Source organism: Epinephelus fuscoguttatus, linkage group LG11 (assembly GCF_011397635.1).
Source record: "Epinephelus fuscoguttatus linkage group LG11, E.fuscoguttatus.final_Chr_v1".
Taxonomy (NCBI): Eukaryota; Metazoa; Chordata; class Actinopteri; order Perciformes; family Serranidae; genus Epinephelus; species Epinephelus fuscoguttatus.
The window spans coordinates 25,239,179-25,265,739 of NC_064762.1; the positions used below are offsets into that span (position 1 = coordinate 25,239,179).

Here is a 26,561-nt window from a genome sequence, read left to right on the forward strand (position 1 = left end):
TGGACGACATACTATACTATGACTGTTTTTCTGATTTTGGACAACATACTATACATTGACTTTTTCATGATTTTGGACAACATGCTGTGGCATTTTTTTATGATTTTGGACGACATACTATACCATGCCTTTTTTCCAAGATTTTGGACGACATACTACGCTATGACTTTTTTTTCATGATTTGGGACGACATACTATACTATGCCTTTTTTTTCATGATTTTGGATGACGTACTACACTATGACTTTTTTTTATGATTTTGGACAACATACTATACCATGCCTTTTTTCCAAGATTTTGGACGACATACTACGCTATGACTTTTTTTTCATGATTTGGGACGACATACTATATACTATGACTTTTTTCATGATTTTGGGTGACATACTATACTATGACTTTTTTTTATGATTTTGGACAACATACTATACCATGCCTTTTTTCCAAGATTTTGGACGACATACTATACCATGCCTTTTTTTCATGATTTTGGACGACATATTATACTATGACTTTTTTTTCATGATTTTAGATGACATACTATACTATGACTTTTTTTCATGATTTGGGACGACATACTACACTATGACTTTTTTCATGATTTTGGGTGACATACTATACTATGACTTTTTTTCATGATTTTGGACGACTTACTGTACTATGACTTTTTTCATGACTTTGGACAACATACTATAACTATTTTCATGATTTTGGATGACATACTACACTATGACTTTTTTTCATGATTTTGGACGACATACTACACTATGACTTTTTCATGATTTTGGACAACATGCTATACCATGACTTTTTTCATGATTCTGGACGACATATTATACTATGACTTTTGTTCATGATTTTGGACGACATACTTTACTATGACTTTTTTCATGGTTTTGGACGACATGCTATACTATGACTTTTTTTTCATGCTATTGCATCACTGGTTTTATTGGTATTTTTACTGCCTTATGATGAATTAGTGGTGGTAGCGCTTTAAATTGCCACAGCCGTTTTGGTTTTTTCGGAGAACTTCATCAATGTGACAATCACTGATCAAATCTTGGCAGCCAGTCACAATGTTCTTACCACATGTTCTTTTAATCTGCAGCATGTGAGGAAGTGAAGGAGGTGGTAACAGAAGTCATAGAAGAGAAGATGGAGGAGGTGAAAGACAAAGATGTCACACCTCCCAAATCTGCTTCCGTCAAGCAGGAAATGACAGAAGAAGACCTGGAGGACTGGCTTGACAGCATGATCTCCTGACCATCAACTCAACAAAGGACTTGATTAAAGACCGAAGAGTTGTTGGACTTTGGTCTTGATTTCAAACTTAAAATTTGCCTAAAAATCAGCCTGAAAGCTGATTCTAAAGTTTACATGTTGGACACATGTTTGTGAAGGACTGAAGTTGGATATTGGTGTCTGCTTTTTTTGCTTAACAAAAATGGGTGGTTATGTGTTTGTTTCCTGGGTTGAATGAGAGACAGTATGTTCAGAGGTGAGACAGGACAGTATGTGTGTGATAATGTGTCAGAATATTGCTGCTTCACTTCATGTTTTGGAGAAAGAATTCTCTGTTTTGTGATACTGTGTCAAAGTGTTCCTGTTGCACACTTCATGTTTCAGAGAAAGAATTCTCTGTTCCTTGTGAAAGTTACACATCACGGGAGTGTCGCCGTCAGAGGGATCTCAGCTGCAAAAGGGACAGACACAATAGTGAAACTTTACTTTATTGCGTCAATTACTTTATTCATTTCCTCCCCCTCATCAAAAGAAATGCGGTTTACCAAAGCTACTACATACATACAAATGGCCATACAATAGCAGTTAACCATTTTGTCGTCAATAAATCCTTGAAACAAGTTTTGTTTTTTCCATTTTTGTCTGTTTGGGGGCTCTTCTACTGTGGAAGGAAGTGCAGGCGGGCAGGACACCACAGCTTTGAAACAAAACCAAACTAAGCAACATTTACACAAGGATCATCTAGATTTTATACAACAAATGTTTTCTCTTTTTATAATTTAAAAGCCACAAAACTACCAAGCTAAATCTGCTTGTAACTAATCCAGAGCTAGAGCACTGCTTGTGTCAGGAGGAACAAAAATGATAAATTTGTTTTGCATAGTTTCTCATAAGGCACATTGGCACATGATAAACACCTAAAGTGAGTCGTCTCTGGTCCTGGAAGAACCATCTTCTGCAACTCCTCATTTCATCTGACAGATTTGAAAGGCAGATCAGGTCTCACTCATGTCATTTGATGTTAACTGGATCAACAGTGATCAGTACTAGCAGCACACATCCATTCAGTTGGTTTGGTAATAAGTGACACTAACATCCTGGCGTTAATCTAGAAATTGTGCATATTCAGACATTCAGTTGTCATGCTGTAACCCTTCACGTGTATCAAATGTCTACACACAACAAATTGTGCAACAGGTTGGGGTTAAGCAAGTGAAAAGGCAATGTGAATCAGAATCAAAAGAAGAATTTGCATAAAAGAGGCGTCGTGGCAAGTGACTGTTTTTCAGTAACAAGGAAGAGGACTTGGATGGACAACCCCGAAATGTCCAGTCGTCAGTCATTTGTCTTTAAATCATTTTTTTGACATTATTTTTTTGTGTATCTGAATTCAAAATGAATGTTTTTTTTTCTTGACACCATGGCAGCAGAGAAAGTCCAGAAATTGTCCAGGTTCTGTTAACAGGGTGAAGTCAAGTTCAGTGTCTCTTTCAGATAGAAGGAAAGTAGAGAGGCGTGTTTGGGGCACGACACAGAGCTGGCCCTCTCTAACCCAACTGGTCCTCATATTGCTTACGGAAGCAGTCTCCAGTAGGGAAGAAGTCCCAGCATCTCTCCTGGTACATCTTCCACACAAATGACTCCTGGTGGGGGGGAAGAAAAACAAATTTGATGTTGTAAATCAGTTTATTAAAAATTTGAGGGGGCAGTCCATCAATTTTACACATTAGATTTTACATTAAGTTTACTAGATGGTACTACCGTGATGGAAAAAGAATAGTATGCCATAAAAAATATGAAAAAGTCAGAGTATAGTATGTCATTAAAATGTGATAAAAAATAGTCATAGCATAGCATGTCGTCCAAAATAATGAAAAAAAGTCATAGTCATCCAAAATCATGAAAAAAAGTCATAGTATAGTATGTCATCCACAGTCATGAAAAAGTCATAGTATAGTATGTCCTCCACATGAAAAAGTCATAGTATAGTATGTCGTCCACAATCATGAAAAAGTCATAGTATAGTATGTCGTCCACAATCATGAAAAAAAGTCATAGTATAGTATGTCGTCCAAAATAATGAAAAAAAAGTCAGTCATCCAAAATCATGAAAAAAAAAAAGTCATAGTATGTCCTCCACAATCATGAAAAAAAGTCATAGTATAGTATGTCATTCACAATCATGAAAAAAAGTCAGTCATCCAAAATCATGAAAAAAAGTCATAGTAAAGTATGTCCTCCAAAATCATGAAAAAAAAGTCATAGTATAGTATGTCATCCAAAATCGTAGTATAGCATGTTGTCCTAAATCATGAAAAAAGTCATACTATAGTATGTCGTCCAAAATCATGAAAAAACATCGTAGTATAGTATGTCGTCCAAAATCATGAAAATAGTCATGGTATAATATGTCGTCCAAAATCATGAAAAAAAGTCATTGTATAGTATGTCGTCCAAAATCATGGAAAAAGCATCGTCCAAAATCATGAAAAAACATCGTAGTATAGTATGTCGTCCAAAATCATGAAAATAGTCATAGTATAGTATGACGTCCAAAATGATGAAAAAAAAGTTATTGTATAGTATGTCGTCCAAAATCATGGAAAAAGCGTTGTCCAAAATCATGAAAAAAGTCATACTATATAGCATGTTGTCCAAAATCATGAAAAAACGTCATAGTATAGCATGTTGTCCTAAATCATGAAAAAAGTCATACTATAGTATGTCATCCAAAATCATGAAAAAAGTCATACTATAGTATGTCGTCCAAAATCATGAAAAAACGTCATAGTATATAGCATGTTGTCCAAAATCATGAAAAAAAGTCATAGTACAGTAAGTCGTCCAAAATCATGAAAAAACGTCATAGTATATAGCATGTTGTCCAAAATCATGAAAAAAAGTCATAGTACAGTAAGTCGTCCAAAATCATGAAAAAACGTCATAGTATAGCATGTTGTCCTAAATCATGAAAATAGTCATATAGTATGACGTCCAAAATGATGAAAAAAAAGTTATTGTATAGTATGTCGTCCAAAATCATGGAAAAAGCGTTGTCCAAAATCATGAAAAAAGTCATAGTATATAGCATGCTGTCCTAAATCACGAAAAAAAGTCATAGTATGTCCTCCAAAATCATGAAAATAGTCATAGTATAGCATGTCGTCCAAAATCATGAAAAAAAGCCATAGTATGTCCTCCAAAATCATGAAAAAACATCGTAGTATAGTATGTCGTCCAAAATCATGAAAAAAGTCACAGTATATAGCATGTTGTCCAAAATCATGAAAAAAAGTCATATTATAGTATGTCGTCCAAAAACATGAAAAAAGTCATACTATAGCATGTCGTTCAAAATTATGAAAATAGTCATAGTATAGCATGTCGTCCAAAATCATGAAAAAAGTCGTAGTATAGTATGTCCTCCAAAATCATGAAAAAAAGTCATAGTATAGTATGTCGTCCAAAATGATGAAAAAAAGTCGTAGTATAGTATGTAGTCCAAAATCATAGTATAGTATGTCGTCCAAAATCATGAAAAAAAGTCGGAGTATAGTATGTCGTCCAAAATCATGAAAAAACGTCATAGTATAGTATGTCGTCCAAAATCATGACAAAAAGTCATAGTATAGTATGTCGTCCAAAATCTTAAAAGTGTCATAGTATAGTATGTTGACAAAAATGTGATTTAAAAAAATGTCATAGTATAGCATGTTCAAAACCACGAAAAATTTAGTTTAGCATGTCGTCCAAAATAATGAGAAGAAGTCATAGTAAAGTATGTTATCAAAAATGTGATAAAAAAAAAAGTCATTAGTATATCATTATATTATTTTTAATAAAAAGTCATAGTATAGTGTCGTTAAAAATGTGACAAAAAAAATCATAGTATAGTATTGTCCAAAAATGTAATATATATATGTGTGCTATAAATGTCATCGTCAAGTATTCATAGTAAGGTATGTTATAAGAAATTTGGAGGTTATGAATATAACCAATGTTCCCTGACATTAGTATGGGGATTGCGTCCTCACGAGACCAACCTGAAGAAACTTTTTCAACACGCCTGTCAAGGCCAATGATACTATCGCAGGCAGGGGAAGTCCCGCCTTCCCTTGGCTATAAAATACCCTGCAGAGTCTCATTTCCTCAATCTAAACTGCACTTCACTGAGCCTAATGAAAAAGGCGGTGAGGGGCTAACTTGTGTTGTACCTCGTTTCCCTCCCTCAGGGAACATTGGTTATATTCATAACCTCCAGTTCCCTTTCGGTCGGTACACTCGGTACAACACATTGGTATGGGGACCTATCATCACGCCCCGAGACGCCCCTGCAGCTCGACTGAGAAGATCCAGCTCAGCAGTGACCCTGATGTCAGTTACATCACCTCCCTGCTGACAGCACAGACTGAGTGACATCCTTAGCTGTCACATCCAGACAATAAAATTTCATAAATGTATGTGGAGAGGCCCAGCTTGCCGCTGAACATACATCCGCCACTGAAACTCCTTTAAACAGAGCCCAGGACACAGCCATGCCCCTAGTGGAGTGGGTCCGCCCGCACAACCCCATGAGAGAGGCGCTGTTTGGACAGTGCTCTGCCTTTAACTGGGTTAGCGAACAGACAAAAAGCTGATCTGTATTTCGTACCTCTCGTGTGCGGTCGATATATGTGCGCAACGCACGCACCGGGCACAAATTATGTCAACGCTGCTGTTCAGCAGATACAAAGGGAGGTGGCGAAAAGGACGACAGTTCACAAGTCAAAGCCTTGTATGATAAGGTCGGCACCTTAGGGATGTACGCCGGATTAGGGCGCAGCACCACTTTAGAATAGTCCAGCGCAAACTGCGTGCGCGACAGATGAACAGAGAGAGCATGTAAATCACCTATGCGTTTTGCTGAACACAAGGCCAATAAGAGTGCAGTCTTATATGAAAGCATGTCAGTGCCGATAGACTGCAGCGGCTCAAAAGGCGCGTCACACAGCGCGTCCAAAACCAATGTGAGGTCCCACTGAGGGACCACGGTTTTGCGCATCGGCCTCTTTCAAAGCACACCTTTTAATGAAACGCATCACCAGGGGATGAGAGCCAGGGGACTTCCCTTGAAATCCCACATGACAGGCACAAATGGTTGAAAGATACACTTATTGTGGAGGAGGAAAGCCCTTTCTCTAACAATTCCTGAAGAAAAGGTAAAATCTCCACCACAGAGCTCTGAAAAGGAGAAATGTGTCTCCACACACCAAGCCTCAAAAGCACACCACTTGAGCATATACAGTCCCTGGGTGGATGGCGCCCTGGCACTTTGGATTGTATCGATCACATTATCTGGCAAACCTGCAGCCGTCAGATTCTCCCTCTCAGGGGCCAGGCCCACAGACCCCAAATGTCCGGCCGCGGGTGCCGTATCTGTCCCTGGGCCTGGGACAGCAGGTCTCTGCGCACAGGGATGCACCAGGGCTCCCCGCTCAACAGCGCCACGATCTCCGCAAACCACGCCTTCCTGGCCCAGCGAGGAGCGATCAGGATCATAGTTAATCCCTCTAGGCGCACGCGCTCCAGTGTGGTCTGAATCAGTGCCACCGGAGGAAATGCATACAGGAGCGTCCGCGGCCACTGATGGGCTAGCGCATCTAACCCGAGAGGGGCGCTCCTGTCCCATAGCAAGAAGAACATGAGACAATGTGTGTTTTCTCTTGAGGCGAAGAGATCAACGGAGGCCCTGCCGAACCGTTCCCAGATCTGTTCCACTATTTCCGGGTGGAGTCTCCACTCTCTCGCCAAGGGAAAGTCCCTGGAGAGGAGGTCTGCTCCGCTGTTCAACACTCCTGGGATGTGTGTTGCTCTGAGAGACAACAGGTGCCTGTTGCTCCATGAAAGCAGACTGTGGGAGAGAGAGAGCAGTGGGAGAGAGCGTGTCCCTCCCTGTTTGTTTATGTGCGCAATTACGCACGCATTGTCGCTGCGCACCAGAACATGGTGGCCGGCCAGCAGACCTGCCCTGTAAAAATGCCTCAGTGATAAAAATACAGCGTATAACTCCAGCGTATTGATGTGCCATGTCCTTTCCTCGTCCGTCCAGGACCTGTTCACGTGAATGTTCCTGCAAATGCCTCCCCAGCCCCATTTTGAGGCGTCTGTGGTAACCAGAACACGCAAGAGGACCCATCCAAGAGGCGCTCCTTCGCTCAGACGCGTGAAATTTCTCCATGGGAGCAGAGCGTCCATGCATGCGGGTGTGATCCGCATCCTCTAACCGCTCCAGTGGGCAGGGAATAATTGTTTTGCATGCACCCAGCACTGGAATTTCCTCATCAATAGCAGACCCAGAGGCACAGCTAGAATCATTGAGGCCATAAATCCCAGCAATTGCTGACACTGACGGAGACGAACAATGTGATGCAGTTGAAACTGTGACAGACAACAACTGAAAGTGGAAATTCTCCGGGATGACAACCTGGCTCAATTGTCCACAGAATCCAAATCCAGGCCCAGGAAACAGACTTTCTGATTGGGAGTGAGAGAGCTCTTTTCTCGGTTTATTACAAACCCCAGAGCTTGCAGGTGCGCCATTAATCTGGCTGTGTGGACATTTGCCTGATGAGCCGAGTCCGCCAGAATTAATAGATCGTCCAGATAGTCGAGGACCCGTATGCCCTGACTCCTGATTGGCGCTAGCGCTGCTTCCAGGCATTTGGTAAAGATGCGTGGCACAAGAGACAAGCCAAATCGTACACAGTGCCTTCGTAAGCAAAATGCAGAAACTGTCTGTGTTTCCGCAGTATTTGCTATGTGAAAATATGCGTCCTTTAGGTCCACTGTAGTACATCAATCCCCCGGTCGGACAGATTGCATCACCTGACGTAAGGTGAGCATCCTGAATTTGAATTTCCTCAGGTGTCTATCTAACTTCCTCAGATCCAAGATCGGACGGAGGCCCCCGTCCTTTTTTGGAATGATTTTGGCACTGAGTCTCTTTAATGGGGACAGCCCTTGTTGCTTGTTTCGCCAAAAGTGTGCGAATTTCCTCTCTCAGTATTGGGGCCGAGGACGGATGTATGGCTGACACCACAATGCCTCTGAATAGCGGAGGACGCTTTAGGAATTGGAGTCTGTAGCCGTGAACTACAGTTCCCATAATCCACTTCGACGCTGCGCATGCGCACCAGGGGGCCTGCCTTGCGGCCAGCCTGCCGAACATAATCATTTGTGGTATGATAGCGCCCTCTGCTGGTAGGCCCGCACACCGGCTGAGCGGAGTTTGAGAGAGTGATTGAGTGTGCAGACGAGGTGTTGTCTCCTCGTTTATTTCCGCCATATGAAGTTTTTGAGTGGGGTGAAAACAGCCCTTTATTAACACACGGGAGCTCTGAACATTGTGAACATAAAATCATATCACTGTTTCTTTGGTAACTGCACAAGGACAACATTTTCCTTTTGTGGCATAAACAACAAGTGACGATGTCGGCCCTGGTGACCCGGGATTTGTGAGTGCAGGGGGCTGTATGTGTGTGCTAGGGTGCAACTGTATGCTTAACCAGGGTTTTTTCAACACTGGAGCAAACTGTAAGTGAGGCATCTCTCGGTTTAGCCCTGTGGATCGAGAGTCCATAAATTGTGGGGAGACGACGGGCGCACCCTGCCCGTTCGTCTCCCCTAGGCGGAAGACTGCTTCCTCCCTCTCCCTGTGTGAGACGACTTTGGGTCCGCGGCTCCGGTGTAGCTGATGGCCGTTGATGAGAGTAATCCTCTGGGGAGGGTCTCTTCTGAGCAGGGCGCCGAGTGAGGGAGTGTGACTGGGGACAATGGCGTCTCTGGTCACTGCGAAGCTGTGGATGCGGCTGGGCGTACGCGCGACTGGGCATGCTCATTCGCAGAGCCTCCTCCTGCTTCTTCCTTTGGTCACAGCGAGTCTGAATTTTATCCAGAACCTGTCCGAACAGTCCAGTGGGTTCAACCGCCTGGTGGAGAAATTCAGAGCGCTGTGTCTTGGGGAGCTCGGTTAGCGTTAGCCACAGGTAGCTGAACTACCACTGTCTCGGCCATGCCCAGGGCCACGGCTGCCGTGCTGGAGAGATGAAGAATGAAGTCGGTGGTTCTGCGCACCTCATCCAGCACTCCGGCTGTGTTCTCCTTCTTTACCAGAGCTTCGTGCAGCTCCCGTAACATCTCAGCCTGGTATGCCTGCAGCATAGAGGCCGTATTCAGCGCACGAGCAGTTAGCCCCTGGGCGTGGTATATTTTCTCTAGCTGGGAGGCGGAGAATCTGCACTGCCAGCTGGGAAGAGTGGTCTTGCTGGCCGCTGAATTGGGCTTCGGCGCCAGGTGCACTGCCAGCGTTTCATCCATAGGAGGAATGTTGGTTAGTCCAGCGGACTCCATTCCCTCCAAGTCCAGGAATTGGGAAAAAGGCAGGGAGAGAGGAGCCTTGGGGGACGCCCAGGTCCGCGAAAGCTCAAGTGTAAAATCGGGGAAGACTGGTAGTTTGTGTCTCACTGTTGCCGGCTGCTGGGGGAGAAAATAGTTACCGGCGAGTCGGGTCTGCTGCTGGCGGGGAGGCGGAGCCGGCCATGGTACTTCGAGGCGCTTGGCTGCTCGGCAGCACAAGTCAATCAAAGCTGGGGTGGTGCCATCCGGTTCTGCCGGCAAATCTCCCGATCCAAGGATCTGGCTGTGATCAGCATCCTCTTCGCCCTCTCCCTCCACTTTGCCCTCCGTGAAGCCACCCGAAGCGGCTAGAGAGAGTTCATTGTCGGAGGGCACACACAGCGGCGCATTATCCAGTGTGACGGTGAAATCAACCGCATCCTCCTCCATGCCCACGTAGTCGGTGCTAGGGAGTATCTTGTCCATTTGGTCTCCCCAGGACTGTCCCACGCTGCACTCGAAGCTCAGGCCGTCAAGCTCCAACTCCGTGGGTGACTCGGTGACCTCGGACAGCATGGGGTCACCGAGAGCGGCAGATTTGCCGTTTCTTTACCGGAGCCATTCCGCTTCGCTAGTTAGCAAGCTAAACTGGCGAGTCGTTAGCTGGAGCTAAACTTCGTGGAATGTGAATTTGTTAGCGTGGCTAAACAAATAGTCGTTAGCTAGGCTAAACGGCAGAAGGACGGCTAGTTAGCAAGCTAAACAAGCACGTCGAAACTGGTATTTGTTAGCACCACTAAACAAATAACTGTTAGGCAGGCTAAACGAGAGAGCAGCAAGTTAGCAAGCTAAACAAGCGCAACGCAGAAACAGCCTTGATAACGACGCCCTGGGTAGGGAGCGAGCTCACCTCCTGTGGACAGTTAAATCGCTAGCAAGTGTTCTGCAATACTCAGGTTATACGAGGTGAAGTGCAATAAGATTGAGGAAATGAGACTGTACAGGGTATTTTATAGCCCCAAGGGAAGGCGGGACTTCCCCTGCCTGCGACAGTCTCATTGGCCTTGACAGGCGTGTTGAAAAAGTTTCTTCAGGTTGGTCTCGCGAGGACGCAATCCCCATACTAATGTGTTGTACTGAGTGTACTGATCGAAAGGGAAAATAAAACATCATAGTACATCATAAAAATGTCAGTTATAGTATATTCATAAAAATAAAAAAAAATTAATATTAATAATAATAGTAATGTCATACTATAGTATGCCAGAAAAGTGTCAAAATTGTGTCACCATTTTTGTCCAAGCATACCACATTCCTACACACTGAACCAGCCACCAGCCAGATAAATGTTTCGGGTTATACAGGGCTCTGGCATGATAACGCATAAGTTATAAGCATGGCATTAGTTTTTCATAGTGTGTGGAAACATGGTGTTTACAGCATTAAAGCTTTGTGCCTTTATTCTCTAAGAGCAGCTGTATTAGGTTGTTTTTGCAGCCTGGAGGAGCTGCAACAAATTCTGTTAAATTTGTGACATAAGAACAGTGCATGCACATCAAATAAAAACAACTTGGGTCTCGGGTGCACGACAGTAACAAGTTAATATCAAAAAAGTCAAATGAACCCACGCATTGCTTCTTCCTCCTGCTATGCTGCACTTACGCAACACAACAAGTGGGTTGAAATGTTGCACAAGTAAAACCTACTGAAGTTTCTGTAACCTTCCTTTGCTGTCTTGAGATTGATCAGACACATCATGATATCTAACAGAAGAAAATGATGCAGAGAAGCTGAAACATTAAGTTGTGAAACTCATCACATACCTGACCCGTGTGTTCAGTCTCGTCCTTGTTAATCAGGTACATCAGGAAGAACCTGCACACAGGAGCAACATGAGTGGTGTCAAAAATAAACTGTAAATCAGAAATATGACTTTGGTGTTTGCTGCTGCACTCACAGGTAGTTAGCTAGGTTGTGCTCTTGCAAGGTGTGGGTTTCAAACCCGTGAGGCGTCCGGTCAAAGTAGTCATTCCCGATCCCACAGATGAAGCATTTGGTCTGAAAGAAGAATAAGAGGGGATTACTACATTTAAATACAGGGCCACAGTATGTCAGCTAATACATTATCTTATTCTCTGCTGCAGTTGGGTTGATTTCACAGCTGTAATTGGTTCATTTTCCCCGCAGAAATGTGACACTGTCGCCTTTTTATAAACAAATCAACAGCTGCTAACACACAGTCTTAGACCCACAGGTAACTCGTAGACTGGACAATGTTGTGTTTCTGCATCATGACTGCTACACTGACCCATGTGGGAAAATCAAATTACAGTGACCAACAGCAAATCACGCTGCACTTTACTGAGACTGGTGTGTTTGTTCACTATTCCTGGTCACTCAGGAATATATAGGGGTCTTTTACAGTTATATTACAGAAGGAGATAGTTACTGTAGTCACTATGTTTTAGGGCGCATTCACAACAGGATAGTCCCGGTTGGACTGCTTGGTTCGATTGGGCAGGGAATGCCGAAAAATTTCACACCTTCATTTGGTTCGGATCACTTTCACATTGCACTTTTTAAAGTGGACCAAACCGTCTGGACAACATCACACATACAACAGCTGCTTGTTTGGGGGCGGTATTGCCCAAAACGACCACTGACCAGGAAGAAAAAAAGCACGAGGAAGAAGAAAACACGGCTCATCGATTGGCCAGGACCGAAAACGGAAATGCAAGTGAACCGAGACCCCCAGTTTTCAGGTGGACCAGGGTTCACACCACTCCAAACTAGCCAAACTATCCGTGGAAGCAGATCAGGGTTCATTTAAAGCGGACCAAATAGGACCAGTGTGAATGCGTCCTTACTCACTTTTAGATGAGGACCACAAACACAATACACTGCTGTTTAAACTCCTTTACACTGCCTGATTCATCAGTTAAAAAATATAATAAACAATACAATGCCAAGATAACTTCTTGGATTTCATTTTAGTGTAGGTTTTGAATTTATGTTAAACATCACACGCATCTACTGCAGGAAAATCCTGTGGTCGGTCTGCCTAACCCTTTTACACCACAGCAAATCGCGCCAGAGCGTCTGGAATAGAGTGTGGATACCCAAGCCGAGCCCGACGGGACCTGTCGGAGTTGGGATAAATATTTACAAATGATGCTCTGGTTCAGCCTATGACGAACCTACTATCCATGAAGGGCTACTTCTTGATCAGTGCTGGCATGTGTTACTTATGTGACAACATATGACAGGTTGAAAATATTAATTTAAGTTAACGTTAGCTTGCTAAAGATGGAGGACGTTAAACAAAATTTCTCATCACCTAACGTTATCCGAAGCTCAGTGCTCTTGCTCGGGACATTATGGCCTTTCCAGCTAGGAGCAGCAGCAGCAAATGGAATTTGAGCGTTACTGGAAGAACCATCAAACAGAGGAGGGCAACGCTGAAGCCATCCACGGTGGATGCTATCAACTCCCTCTGCGATAGCTCCAAGTACACCATGATGGTTGGATTACATAACAGTTACAGCGGTTACAGTTCAAGAAGAGATTATGCACTGTACAGTTGTTATTTACAGTATTGAAAAAATGGATGGAGAATCTTATGACTGAATAATAAAGTGTTTGTCCAACCAAAAAACTGCTTTGATTCCTTCAAGGTTCATTGTATGTGATATTAATAATTGTGTGATACTGTGTACTGTGATACCCTGAAACCGTGATAATCTCATACTGTTGCAACCCCAACCCTCCTACTATGACAGTCATTTACAAGGTGCCATGTCGATAATCGAAGAATACAGACAAGCTGTTTCTACAGGGATAAACTCAGTGCTTCAGTAACTTCACATGAACTGCATCAGGCTCTGGTTGAGTTTGGACATAAATTTAAGAGTGGGTGTTGGGTTCAGGCTGGGCTTGGTTACTACTTTCTCCAGCTTGGACTGAAATATGCTGCACGAGCTGTGATCTAGTCTAGAAGCCAACCAAGATCCTCCTTTTCTAGTGGGATTCAACTCAGATTTTATTCTGTGCGCCTATCCTAACCACACAGGTTAGGAATAAAGGCGCCTTGAGTATAAAAATTTTCCGCCACATTTCTTTAAAGCATGTAACTAAATGAAAAGAACTTTGTGGCTGAAATGTTTGCTCCTGGCTGCACCCGAGTCTCACCTCCATGTCCTCCTTCACCTGCTCCTGCTGGTCTCTCAGCTCACCAAAGGCATCAATGATCAAACCTGTAGGAGGGTGCAACAGTTGGTTACAGTACTGAGCATGACTTATCTTCTGTCACATGTGAAGTTGTATTAGTGCATTAGGATGCAGAACATAGAGAAATGACTAAGACTGTGTACCCTGAATGATGGCCAGCAGAATGACGATGACAAAGAAGAAGAAGGTGATGTCAAACAGGATGCGGTAGAGCTCGTAGGGGTCTCCAGCTGGGTCCTCCAACTCGTCTCCAATACCACCTCCGGCTCTCACACCCACGTACATGTGGAACAAATAGCACTGCCAAGAGAAACACAGGAGGGTAACTTACAGATTCAGTCATGAGCTGAAACCATTTGTAGAGTATCAAAGGCAGCTGTATCTTATTCTGTGGTGGCTAGGTTCATCCATTTCAGACAAAATATATATGGATGAATTGAGTGTGTGACTGGAAAAACATCCATTGCTAGAAGAAGATAAAAAGCATAAAGCCTTAAGAAGCAAAAGATGTGTCTCATAAAATGTTGAGATAAATAACTATACTCTGAAAACTCCTGAGAGCCTGTGAGCTGCTCTTCTGGGGTGATGAAATAGATTCAATAAATAAACCAGTTATGCAGCAAAATATTTCTGTTTTTCATTCACAAAAGTTTTGTATGATTATGGTTTTAAAAATTAATCCTGTACAAGGTTGACTAATGAAAAATACTTTCTATTCAGTTTATTAGTCACCTCCTCTTTTAATACCAAGATGAAGGCCAGCAGGCAAAACTGTTTGAGTCAAACATTCAAAATAAAAGCCTCAGGAATCCTTTTCAGCTTCAAACACTTGCCCTTGCTGAAGGCTGTAGCCATGGAAAGCCATTTTCTATTTTCATAGGTTTTTTCCTACATTAAAGTTTCTCTCTGGGCATTGATTAAAGCCATAAAAACTCACCTCTATTCATCAAAATTACATATTTAGAAGTATATTCAAGAATGAAAAAATCATGAAAACATCCCTTCATGCCTTCAGATGGCTTAGATAAACCTCTACACCTTTGCCTCATTTAGTATGCATGGTTCTATGAATATGCAAATTAACCGCTTGAGCGTACCTGATAACCTTCGACTCCGCTCATCAAACACACAAACTTCTGCTTGTAAACATTACCAGATAATATGAGCCCTCAGCTTGACCAGGTTATAAAACAGCTAACAAAGTCTTGCTAATGTTGAATAAACCTTGTATTATGCCACCCTGCAAGTTAATAGGATCGTTTCCTTAGAACTGGCTGACCCTAAAATATTTCTCAAACTATCACAGATGTTGAAAATGTGAGAAACCCCACACATAACCATGAGTGCTCTATCGTAGGCAACTGGACCTGCTTGAGTTTCTTGAAGACGTTTCGCCTCTCATCCAAGAGGCCTCTTCAGTTCTGAAGGACGCAGGCTTTAAACTCTGTGTGGGTGTGAACCCTTACAGAGACCTTAAGTTCACATGTGAGTTGTTGACCCACCCGGCCTTCTTGTGTGTTATTAGGGTTAAGCCTAGTTCACATTACACGATTTTCACCACGAGTCTGCCATGACGAATCTTCATGTATGAACAAGCCTATGAGCAAGTCGCCCCCTCGTCTGTGACCGGGACTGGATATCTGGCATGCTAGAAAACTGGAGAAATCTGACATGACTGACAAAGAGCATCAGCCAGTGAGATGCGGGATACGTCCCATGTCAGCACACAGGAGGATGGAAGAAATGTGAGGAGGACAAGCCGCAGGGTTGCCACTTGCCAGGTTCACTTATTAGCCACGACTTTGGGCTTGTTTCTAAAGTGGAGTTACTTATTTGGGCTTGCTCTCTAAACGTCACCTTTCTCTCTCTCTCTCTCTCTCTCTCTCTCTCTCTATGTATATATCTATATCTATCTATATTCGTCTATTAAGTTATTTAAAAGCATGACAGTTGCTTCTTTTGGGCTTGTTTCCATAGCCCTGGTTGCTTGTTTCTCTCCCAAGATCTGGCTGAAAGCTGGCAAGCAACAACAACAATGGCGGCATCCACAGGATCACTGGGAGCGCGCTGTGTTTGGACCGAGGATAATAAAGAAAATCCATGCCTTTATGATGTGTCGTCTCCAAGTTTGGTGATGTCACCACATTATCTGGGGCGAGGGCTTGGTGGAGAAATCTTGTGGTGTGCACACACAGGTCATAACGCAGTTGGTGAGACTCCCGCTGACAGAAACACATGTCGCCAGGTATGAACACTCAAAAGATTACGATAGTCTCTGCGATGCAAAATCAGGGTGAAAATCGTGTAATGTGAACTAGGCTTAAGAGGGTGATAAATGGTGTCGTAGGCCACCTCCTCTGTTGACCATCGTTAAAGGCAGGAGGTGAAACATCTTCAAAAAACTCAAGCAAGCCTATGATAGAGCACTTGTGATTACTATGACATGAATGACTGAGAATCTTCACCGACCCACACATAACGACATGTAATAATAAGTTTAAAAGTATAGTATTTAAAGTATTTAAAAAGCATCATATAGACATGTTAAATAGGTTAAAAACATTTTCAGTGGAGGAGATCAGAGGTGGCCAGACATACCGTCATCATATCATCACACTTCATGTCGGGCTCGTCCTCGTCCTCGCTCTTATTGTAGAACTTTCTGAAGAAGTTAAAGGCCACCACGGTGTAGAGATAGACGACCACAGCCAGCAGACCCACAGTCAGCACCAGCTAGAAGGAGAGAGGTTTCATCACTTAACATGCACTGAAACATGTCATTTGACCTTTACATATTCCCAGTAACAACTTGAGGAGAGAGTCGAGGGGGCAGCCGCATCTTTTCTTGTTCAGATGTAGATTTGGAGAGTAATCTTTGTGGCTTTTGTCAGAGAACTGAATCACAGAGTGAATGTCAGTGCAGTTTTCTTTAACAGGGAAAGTGGAGCACAAAAGAACTGCAGTATTTACAAGGCCTTTATGTTTGAATTGAGGATTTCAGTGCAGCTTTTATACGTATTCAAAGACTTAAGAGACCTTGAACAATTCAGTAAATCAGAGCCTTGCCGCTACAGAACTTTTTTTTTTTGCCCCATCAGTGACCTGCAGTGCACTTGCTTGTTATAGTGTTTTAAATATGAATAGAGCCTGTTATATTTATTTTCAGAAAAATAACAGTGTAAAGCAGTGGTTCCCAACCTTGGCAGAACTTTTCAACCCTTAATCCATTACTACATTAGCTATTTTAACCATTTATGAACTGTTTGCCTTTTCACTAATTATCCAACACAGCTATTTCAGCTGTTTATTCATTAATTTTACCTTTCAACAAATAGTTTTAGCCTTTTCCAACAATGATGAACTCAGAGCCTTTTAACTAATTATCAAATAATGGTGAAGCATCCTCAAGAATGCCTTTTACATTTAATTTCTATTCAGTTCTATTAATGCATTTCTCATTATGTTTATTGCTAGATATCCTGTGAGCTGGAGGACTGAGGATCTCCATCAACATATTTCAAAGCTCCATCTTTTTTTCCAGAGGATAATTTCTTGATTTGATTATTTTGGTGTTAAGTATAAATCCCAGTGCAAGTTGTTTTGTCCTTATTATCTATCACAGACCATGTGTATATGCAGATTGCAGAATAGGTCTCAGTGTAAGTTGAAGGCAGAATATTTCTCCACATTCCTCTAAATTTGTGACAATTCAGAACACCATCAACATCTTACTTAATTAAAAAAAAAAAGTTATGATGAAAAGAAAAGTTAAAGGAAAAAGCTGCTCTGATACATGAGTGAGGAGTGATTACTGTCGATCTTCTATCCGTACTCTGGCTCCCTCTGCTGGTTAAACCACGTACCTGCTTGCCGTTGTGAGTGACAGAAGACAGGATAGTGCGGAGGGTCTTGAAGCCCATGGCGATGTCCAGCAGATGGGCAGCAAAGAAGAAGTTGTTGAAGTGTCCGAAAATGGACATGGTGGTGTACCAGATCAGATACAGGAAGTACTGCAGGAAACGAAAGGACATTCATGAGTGACAAGTCTTTGCAGTGCTCCTCATCTTTCAGCTTGTACAAAATGTTAATGTGTAGTTTTTCATATTATTGTGACGTGTAGATTTTAGATACCAACTCACCAAGGACGATTGATGATTGAATTTATGGGACCTAAATACCACAGCCAGCTCTACTCCCACAACTTTTTTAGTTATGAGTTTTTGAAGTTTGGCCCTCAGAGCTGAATTTAATTAATTTGCGACTGTATTCTAAGCCTCAGTAATTGCTTATTTTCATTGGATTTGTACTGAACATCCAGGAAACTTATTCAAGGATAAATAGCAATATGTATTCATGTCAATAGTTGTTGCTGAATGTTTTAGGGTTTTTTTTAATTATTTTGTTATGGGAGAGAAGAATCTTTAATTTTCAAAAATTAATATATCCATTACTTTTCACTCTCTTACAACAAATTTTTGATTATCTGTGGTATTAATATTGTTCTCACATCTAGAGGTTATTTGATCTAGCATTAAAAAAAGAGGGAAAACGTAATTTTGAAGATATTTTGATTGCACAAGTATTAAAATTCATTGCAGCTATATCAAAAAGATGTTCTATTACACCTTTATCATTTTATATTTTTTGGAAACTAGCCAGTTTTTGGTAGTTCTAACTGGCTGTAACGTTGCATTCAGTGATTTTATTTTGTAGATATTTGTACTATGATGATGTAAAGGTTTTCTATCTCTGTATGATACATATTGATTCTGTTTTTCCATCTAGTTCAGGTAGTTTACATGTATGCTTTGATTTGTTGTATACTACTATCAGAGTTGGGTTGAACTAAACTTGTCCTCAATAACCAGTTGAGCCAAAGGTGTCTCGTTGTGTTAAAATATTGCATATAAAAACGCCAGTTAAGAAAATTATTTGACATTACAAAATAACCTTAAATAACCAAAACCTTGTTCACAAGTCAAGTTTTCGACTTTATTTCCCTCACAATGCTAGAAATCCAAATGCTTTTAGTACACATTAAATAAACTTACGTTGTCAGTTAGAACCACGCCCATTTTCCAGATGTGGTACTTTGTATCAATGGAGCTCAGCCTGCCAATGAGAAAACAAAATGTTGAATCAAACTACCAAACTCTGGCTCCACACGGGGCCATTTGTGTTTTCGTATTGGCCACTGTATTTAGAAGCCCATCTGCAACGAGCAGTGTCAGGAAAACACTGATTTGTAACATGAAACCAGCATTTTTACTTGTTTTAATCACCAGGTCGGTCTGTTTTGGAGAGAAAGAGACCTCTGCAGATAATTCAGCTCCTGATAAAAACCTCCTGAACAATGAACACTAAAGGAATTCTAGCCAAGAGAAGTTTCAGCTGGTTGCAATCTGCAATGCTCCCCGCTGGATGCCACTAAATCCCCATAATAGAAACTGATGTGTATTCTGAGTAGTTAAAAACAGAGAAATTAATGTTGAAGTTCTCACCAGGACAGCAGGGAAGCTTCCTTCTCCACAGCCTCCACTGTGGGGTCAAAGTCCAGAGCGCTCTTATCCAGGCCCAAGAGTTCAGCGATGCGCTCAGCTCCGTACAGGTCACCGTATTTGTTGATCACCTACACATGCAAAGGGAGGACAGCTCAGTCACCTAACATCAAACTTGTGAGAAAGAAGCCTAGTATTCTCCAAGCCTAGTAGACTCTGCAACAACGCATGATGCTCCATAATAGTATGTATTATTTCACAGAATGTAAAACTTACACCAATTAATACTGCCACACAACATGTAAACAACTGAAAACTACATTACATATCTTCTATGATATCTCCTATTTTTGCAGACAATTCCCATTTGGATGTGAGTAAGAGTGTAATTAGTTGCATGATATGTGTGTTACATTTTCATATCTGGCTATCATATGTTGCTATATAGCCACACCTTAGTTCTAGAAAAAAAAAACTGTATTATCAGTTCTTCTATGAAACCACTGTCACTGAGGGCTCCATAATGTACTCCACAACTGTATGTGTATGCTGCCCCAGAGGATTACTGGTACCTGTGAATGTAGATTGTGGCATGCAAGCATCATATTTCTGCTGGCCGTTTTGTCACTTTTAAACTTTACTACCATCTGCTGGATCTTAAGATGTATGGCATTTATTCTGCCTAGGCCAAATCTATTTTGCAATGTTAAGGACAGTTTAAAATAAGTTGTATTTTCACCCCATAATTAAGATCCGTCCCAAAATTTAAAGGGGCTTTACTTGGCCCATGCTACACCCTTCCACTAAGTTTCATGAAATTCAGGCCAGTAGTTTTTCCGTCATCCTGCTGATAAACAAACCAAACCAAAAGCATAACCTCCTTGGTGGGGTAATTAGATGGTTTGAACACAAAAACATTTAACAACCTACTGATGTGATTCAGTAGGAATCCAGACTGACAGATACAGTATCACTGCATTTGTTGCATCTTCTATTTTTGTCTTGATCTCTTGATCAGTTGTCACCACTTTGACGTGAAAGTCTTCTTTCAGACTCACCTTGCGCTTTATAAACTTGTCCCAGTAGTTGTTGGGGAAAGACCTGTAGAAGTAGTAGAAAGTAGAAGTGAGACAGCTGTGGTAAAACAAATAGTTTCATCAAATATATCTATTAGAGAAGCTTTCATTTAACCCCTCCCAAAGTCTGATACTTGCTGTACTGCCACAAAATGTGTTGGCTATTTTTGTAGGTGTATAGTGAATAAATATATTCACTATGAAAAGAATTGTTTTGTGATTCAAATTATCCCGATAGCACAAGTTTTTGTTCATTTAAAAGAGAAATGGTGCTGTTCATTTAAGCGCCCCATGCTTTTGTAGTATGATTTGTTTATTTTATAAAATGTCAGAAAATAAGGACAAATGCCCACCACAGTTTCCAACAGCACACAGTTTGTCCAAACAACTGTGCAGTTGTTCACAATCAACAGTTAAAAGGATTTAGTTTATAGTAATATGACATGGAGAAAAACCTGCAAATGCTCACACTGTAAAAGCTGGAACCTACAAATGATTTTATCTGATAAACTGACGATTTATCTGTTGCTGTTGATTAATTCTCTATCAATCAACTTAAGAATTAATAGAATAATTATTCCCATGAACTGCTTTTGTCATGCTGATGATCCAAAATGTGGAACAGATAAACCGATTTTTATGAAATTAATGGATATTGGAACAAGCAGGACGAGGAATTTAACATCAGTTCACTAGAAAAAGTGTGCGTGATAATCTGTGTTGGTGGGGGGAAAAAACTTTTTTAACTTCATAAAGACAGGTTGTTCAATAATCCATATTTTAAAAAAGTAATAAACAAAAAAATAAGAAGATTCAGATTTGAGACTAACGTTAATGCCTGGTGTAAAAGAGGCCAGTGACTCACGGGGTGTTGATGACGAGCCGATCCCACTGGCCCTTGATGTCCTCATCAGACGGCTGTTCGGTGATGTAGAGACCGTCAAATTCAAGCTTCCTGGCGATCTCCTTCTCCCTCTTGAATACCACCAAAGGAACCTGGAGGTAAAATATCAAAGGCAAGTGACTAAAACTGTAACTTATGAAATGGGATCATCTGCAATGAAAAAGACCTACCTTTAGGAAGTAGTATCCTAACAGACAGATGAGTGAGATGACGGTGTGGAATACAGCCAGGAAGCGCAGAGTTGGTAACATGTAGCCAGTGCTCTCCTGCAGGACAAACTCATCCATGTCGAAGAGTGTGTTCTCACCATCATCTTCCTCGCCACCCCAGGTCATTGCCTCATCTACTTCTTCATCAGCTTCACCGGTGACCTAAAGAGCAAAGAGTAAAGAATAAATACAACTTAAACAAATAATTATCTATCATTTGAAGTATTTTTTTCCCACTACACATTTCTAATAATTGTTTCTGGTTTTAGTTTTCAGACTATATGGTAACTGACTCCAACTACGCTTTAAGCTGGTACTCTTACTTTTCCATACTGGTATCATGAAATGAGGATTGTCAAAAGGTTGGCATTAAATGTCTGGTCTTGCAACTTTCTTAGGTTAGATTTTCCACTTATAGATTGTATTTTAATCAGACATGTTCTTGTACAGCTTCTTGTATTAAGACGACATTAAACATTTGAGAAGTTTGGCTTCTTTTCTTTAAAAAAAAAAAAAATAAAAAAAAAAGAGGTTTTGTTTAAGAAACTGATGAAACAATCACAAGTTCAAAAGTGTTTTTATACTAATTTTCAATTTAGGTAGCTCTGGGCTGAAGCACCAGAATTAGAAGAAGGCGAAAAGAAGTAGAAATATTACCAAAAAAGTTGCATGCCTAGCTAAGGCGGGAACAGACACAGACAACGAACAGACTTGGCAAATTAAACTCAAACTCATAAGATTAAAAATGATGTAAATATGACATAAATGCCATATTTCCATCACATTTTCCACATGGTTTTCCATTGCTTGAAATTTGAAGGATGCATTTCTGGTTACAGCCTTGTTACAACCTCTTCTTCTGTTAATCTCGATGCATCAAACCCCAAATTACTACTACTACTACTACTACTACTAAACAGTAGTAGAAGAAACGCACATTACTTTAGATTTTCTTTTCCATTTTCTGGAAATTCCATCAATTTGCACTAAATCTGAAGAGAAACTTGACTTGAGTTACCTTGTAGAAGAGAAGAATGAAGTTGATAGCAAAGCACACAAACAGAGCCAGGAAACGCAGGTTGTAGAAGTTACGAGCCAAGTAGTTCTGTAGAGAGAAGTTGGAACAGACGGTGAGACCAACTGCTGACTGCTTTGTAATTGTCCACATTTTGGCAACTGTTTACAAAACTAAGAGTGCGTGCTGAACCAAAGCATACTGAAGAAAAATATATTTTGAAACTACTAAAGCCTAAGTAGTTTGAGAGCTCACCAGCAGTTTGGTCACATAGACATCCAAAACGGCAAAAATACTCCACATGGAGCCCGGCGCCGCCTCTTTAGGTTGGCTCGATCTGGCCTTGGGCTTTTCCTCGGCCACTGGCTCCTTTGCCTCCTCCTCCTCCGTCTTTGGCTTGTCCTCCTTCTCCTGGTTCTCTGTGCTGTATTCAAAACAGTTCATTTGATTTTGTATTACGATAATTAATTTTCCTCTCACTTAATTATACTCACTCTGCTTTCTCTGGTTCGCTCTCGGGGGTTTCAGCAGGCTTGGATGCAGTTTTCTGCAACGGTAGTGACACATTTTCATAAAGTGATAATGAAAATCTGACATCTACAGCGTTTTAACATCATTCATTACACTGATAAGTTATTGAATTGTGATTACAAACCTTCTTCTGATCAGCACTGGAGGTCTCTGCACTCAACTCAGAAACATCACCGAGACCCGGCTCCGAATGTTTTCCTCCCTCCTTCTTGGGGTTCGACAGCATCTCGAACATCGCGTCGACCTCTGCTAGGTCGCCTGCTGGTGCCATGGCTGTGTCTAAGCTTCCTGATGACTCTATGGCCTCCACTTTCTCTCCTTCAATCACATCTCCGTGGATACCAAACTGAGTTGGGTCAGGCATGTTTCCGAGGATGTCTGTCACCTTCATGTTCTTGGCTCCTTCAACCAGGCCACCGCCAAACATGGAGGACCAGATGACGTGGAAGAACCCAAAGATGAGGCCGTAGATTCCCTTGAAGAAGCCGGTGAAGAGCATCCAGAAGAAGGAGAAGAAGCCGGTGATAATCTCCCTGATGCTCAGGTTCTTCATTTTCTTGAACTGCTTACGCACGTTTTTCATAGAAAAGATTTGGCGGACGGAGGCGACCTTTTTCTTGACTGAGCGGCATGCGGTGGTAAAGGCTGAGGCAGACTCCAGGGCGCCCTCTTCCTCTTCAGCCAACTCGTCCAGGATACTGTGTGCTTCTTCCTCAGCCTCCTCCTCAGGTTGTTCAACTGCATCTGGCTCAGAGATCTGTGAGGCCAGCTGCATCTCAAAAATGGTGTCCTCACAGAAATTCACAAACATCTCCATCTTCTCGCTCTCCGTGCCCTCATTGACCACGTCAAAGATGAACTGGCGCTTGGACTCTTTGACCTGCGGCTTCTCCCACTGCTCCCGGCTCGACTCGCTGATCTCAAAGTACACCCTCTCGATCCGCTTTGCGCTGCCCATGATTTCAATACGACCCAGGTAAGGCTCAAAGTAGCTGAGTACGCTCTCTGCTAGGTCTAAGAAGGTGGCGAGTCTGGAGTCGTGTGGCATGTGTTCAGACAGGTTGGTCAGAAGCACTGCCACATTGAAGCCGATTTCTTTGGCCGGCTCGTGGAACCGCTCCACAAACTCCTTGTAGTTGAACATGTCATTCTCATCGGCCTCTGCGCATGAGAGCAGGAATTCAATCTCAGACTGGATGTACTGCTTCTGGCTCTCCATGGACTTCTGGAACTCCTTCTTTGAAATAATGCCTTTACACTCGGGGTCATACTCTCTGAAGCTGTCAGAGGTCGTCAGGTCCTTCAGTTTAAGGAACATATCAAAGAACTTGAGGATCATCTCCACGTTGTTAGACGACTCCACCAGGGTGTCAACCATCTGCTTTCCAATTGTTCCATTCACCACATTACCTAATTATACACAAACACAATGCGTTATGTACTACATGACTAAAAAAAAAAAAACATAGCAGACATGTACTTGAACTGTGTCAACATGTTTGTGTTACAAATATTTTGAGATGTTCAGGCAACAGATTTTCATTCTTTTGTCATTTCTTTGATATCAATAGACAGCTCCAGGCTCTTACCCTCTAGCAGAGACAGCAACATGACAACCATGTCCTTCTGTAAATCCATCAGCTCCTTCAATAGCTCAATCTGACTGGCATCCTACAACAAGATGAGTCTTTTTGTGAAAGCTTTGCTGTGAAGGAGTTCTCCGAAGGCAAAACTCAAAGTTGTTAACTAAGATGTCCATGTATGAGGAGTGTATTATCAATGCCTTTACCACAAGATCATTATTAAATAGAGACTTAAGACTTGCAGTTTCATGTCATAATGTTGTATGCGTCTACACAGTGGTTCCCAACTTCCTTAAGAGGTCACAAGATGATCAAAAGAATAAGAAAGAAAGGAGTAATTCTGTTGAACAAAAATCTCTTTTCGTTGCTTTTTTTGTGAACTTCGGAATACCTCTTCAGGCCTCCAAAAAACCTTACAATTAAACAATTCTTATTATAACTGCAACAACTCTGTACTTCTGTTCTGATTTCCAGCTTTTTAGTCTTATTTTGTGGCTGAATATACTTTGTAGTTTCTTAAAATATAAATGAGGATAGTGATAGTGAGATACTGGCTACAGCTGCATTTTGTAGTAGAAACAGGTGACGCTCCTTACATTCTAAACCAGCCGCCGGTGATTTGACCAGCTAGGTTGCAGGTGACGGCATCAGCTGGCTCGAGTCGAGCTCAGACGGCCAGTTCACACTGCTGCAACTTTTTTATGCAACGTTCTAAAATGGTTTCATCTCGTCGGGAATTATTGGTCTGAACTAGGCTTAAGGTTACAACTTGTCATGATGGATCACAAGGAGACTTTGTCTATTTTAAGTGATCACAAGCCAAGGACGGCTAGGGGCCCCTGCTTTAAGGCACCATACTGTGTAATGGATACTATGTCAATTATGGTTTATAAATGATAAATTGAAATACATTGTGTTGCATCTTTGAGGCTTATTTCTTTAACACACTTCAGAACATGAGTTTTGCTTGTTTTCATTTCATCCTCTCAAGCTGAACGTTTTCTTTAAAAAGAAGATGCTTTACAAGTACAAAAACTGCAAGGTTTAGTGTACCTGAGACAGCTTCATTTGCATGTTGGCAAATACATGCAAGAAGCCTACAACTGCATCCCACAGTCTGCTGTGAGCTAAACTCTGCTGGTTCCCAATACACGGGCCCTGTAGGAAAGAGAAATAGTGGGTATGAGGAGAGAAAAAAACCACACAGTGAAATATCTGATGAAAGTAATTTACATTGTGTATTTAACAGTGTTGACTGAGGGATCAGCTTCTAACCTGAATATACTCAGTCAGTGAGTTGAATATCTGCTTGGCAACATCTAAAGCTTTGGAGAAGTTGACTTTTCCAGTCTCATCAATGACATCTTTGCCGGAGTAATACCAGTAGAAGTCACTGATAGATTCCTGGAGAGCAGGATCACATTGGTACACAATGAAAATGGTGTCGCGAGTAGGAAAATCTTTTAAGGAATAAAGTGTGTACATTTTGTGGCATTATACTTTTGTGTCACACACCTGAAGCCGTAGCAGATAGTCCACAGTGCTGATAATGATGTTGACTGTGGTTGTGTTTCCAGTTTGGGTTCTCAGGAAATTCTGGAAATCTGATAGAAAGAAATATTTTCTCATCTATGCTCTTTCCTCCTCTTATGGATCACTATGCCCTTGTGTTAAAGTGCAGAAACCACTTAGACAAACAAAACAATGCTCCAATTTACGATGAAGATACATTACTTAAAATACACATTAAGCACAACCTCACCTCCATTGTGCCCCTCGCACAGAAGTTGCAAAAACCGGAACAGATCTTTAGTAAACTCATCATTCTGTAGCACCTTGGAACCTTAGGAGAAAAGACAACTTGGTGACTAAAACTGTGACACTACACAAAGTAATTTTA

At 41.6% G+C, this 26,561-nt stretch overlaps 2 protein-coding genes across 5 annotated transcripts in view; one reads left to right on the forward strand and one right to left on the reverse strand.

Annotated features, from left to right (window-relative positions):
- The window catches only part of aven (apoptosis, caspase activation inhibitor), a 61,712-nt gene extending 59,985 nt beyond the window's left edge, over positions 1 to 1,727 (forward strand). The window contains exon 6 of the mRNA XM_049589559.1: positions 1,112 to 1,727. Within this exon, the coding sequence (XP_049445516.1) occupies positions 1,112 to 1,266 (155 nt within the window). The 3' untranslated portion in view covers positions 1,267 to 1,727. The remainder of the gene's footprint in view (positions 1 to 1,111) is intronic.
- Positions 1,718 to 26,561, reverse strand: part of ryr3 (ryanodine receptor 3) — a 157,660-nt gene continuing 132,816 nt past the window's right edge. For all 4 annotated transcript variants that reach the window (XM_049589531.1, XM_049589530.1, XM_049589529.1 and 1 more), the window contains 21 exons: positions 26,424 to 26,504; positions 26,177 to 26,265; positions 25,937 to 26,065; positions 25,715 to 25,819; positions 24,668 to 24,749; positions 23,203 to 24,488; positions 23,042 to 23,094; positions 22,803 to 22,971; positions 22,551 to 22,637; positions 21,494 to 21,694; positions 21,285 to 21,415; positions 20,402 to 20,444; positions 19,347 to 19,474; positions 18,897 to 18,957; positions 17,709 to 17,855; positions 16,444 to 16,578; positions 13,989 to 14,145; positions 13,807 to 13,871; positions 11,576 to 11,676; positions 11,442 to 11,493; positions 1,718 to 2,888 (listed from right to left, as the gene is read on the reverse strand). In XM_049589531.1, coding sequence (XP_049445488.1) covers positions 2,793 to 2,888; positions 11,442 to 11,493; positions 11,576 to 11,676; positions 13,807 to 13,871; positions 13,989 to 14,145; positions 16,444 to 16,578; positions 17,709 to 17,855; positions 18,897 to 18,957; positions 19,347 to 19,474; positions 20,402 to 20,444; positions 21,285 to 21,415; positions 21,494 to 21,694; positions 22,551 to 22,637; positions 22,803 to 22,971; positions 23,042 to 23,094; positions 23,203 to 24,488; positions 24,668 to 24,749; positions 25,715 to 25,819; positions 25,937 to 26,065; positions 26,177 to 26,265; positions 26,424 to 26,504 — 3,398 coding nt within the window. In that variant the 3' untranslated portion in view covers positions 1,718 to 2,792. The remainder of the gene's footprint in view (positions 2,889 to 11,441; positions 11,494 to 11,575; positions 11,677 to 13,806; positions 13,872 to 13,988; positions 14,146 to 16,443; positions 16,579 to 17,708; positions 17,856 to 18,896; positions 18,958 to 19,346; positions 19,475 to 20,401; positions 20,445 to 21,284; positions 21,416 to 21,493; positions 21,695 to 22,550; positions 22,638 to 22,802; positions 22,972 to 23,041; positions 23,095 to 23,202; positions 24,489 to 24,667; positions 24,750 to 25,714; positions 25,820 to 25,936; positions 26,066 to 26,176; positions 26,266 to 26,423; positions 26,505 to 26,561) is intronic.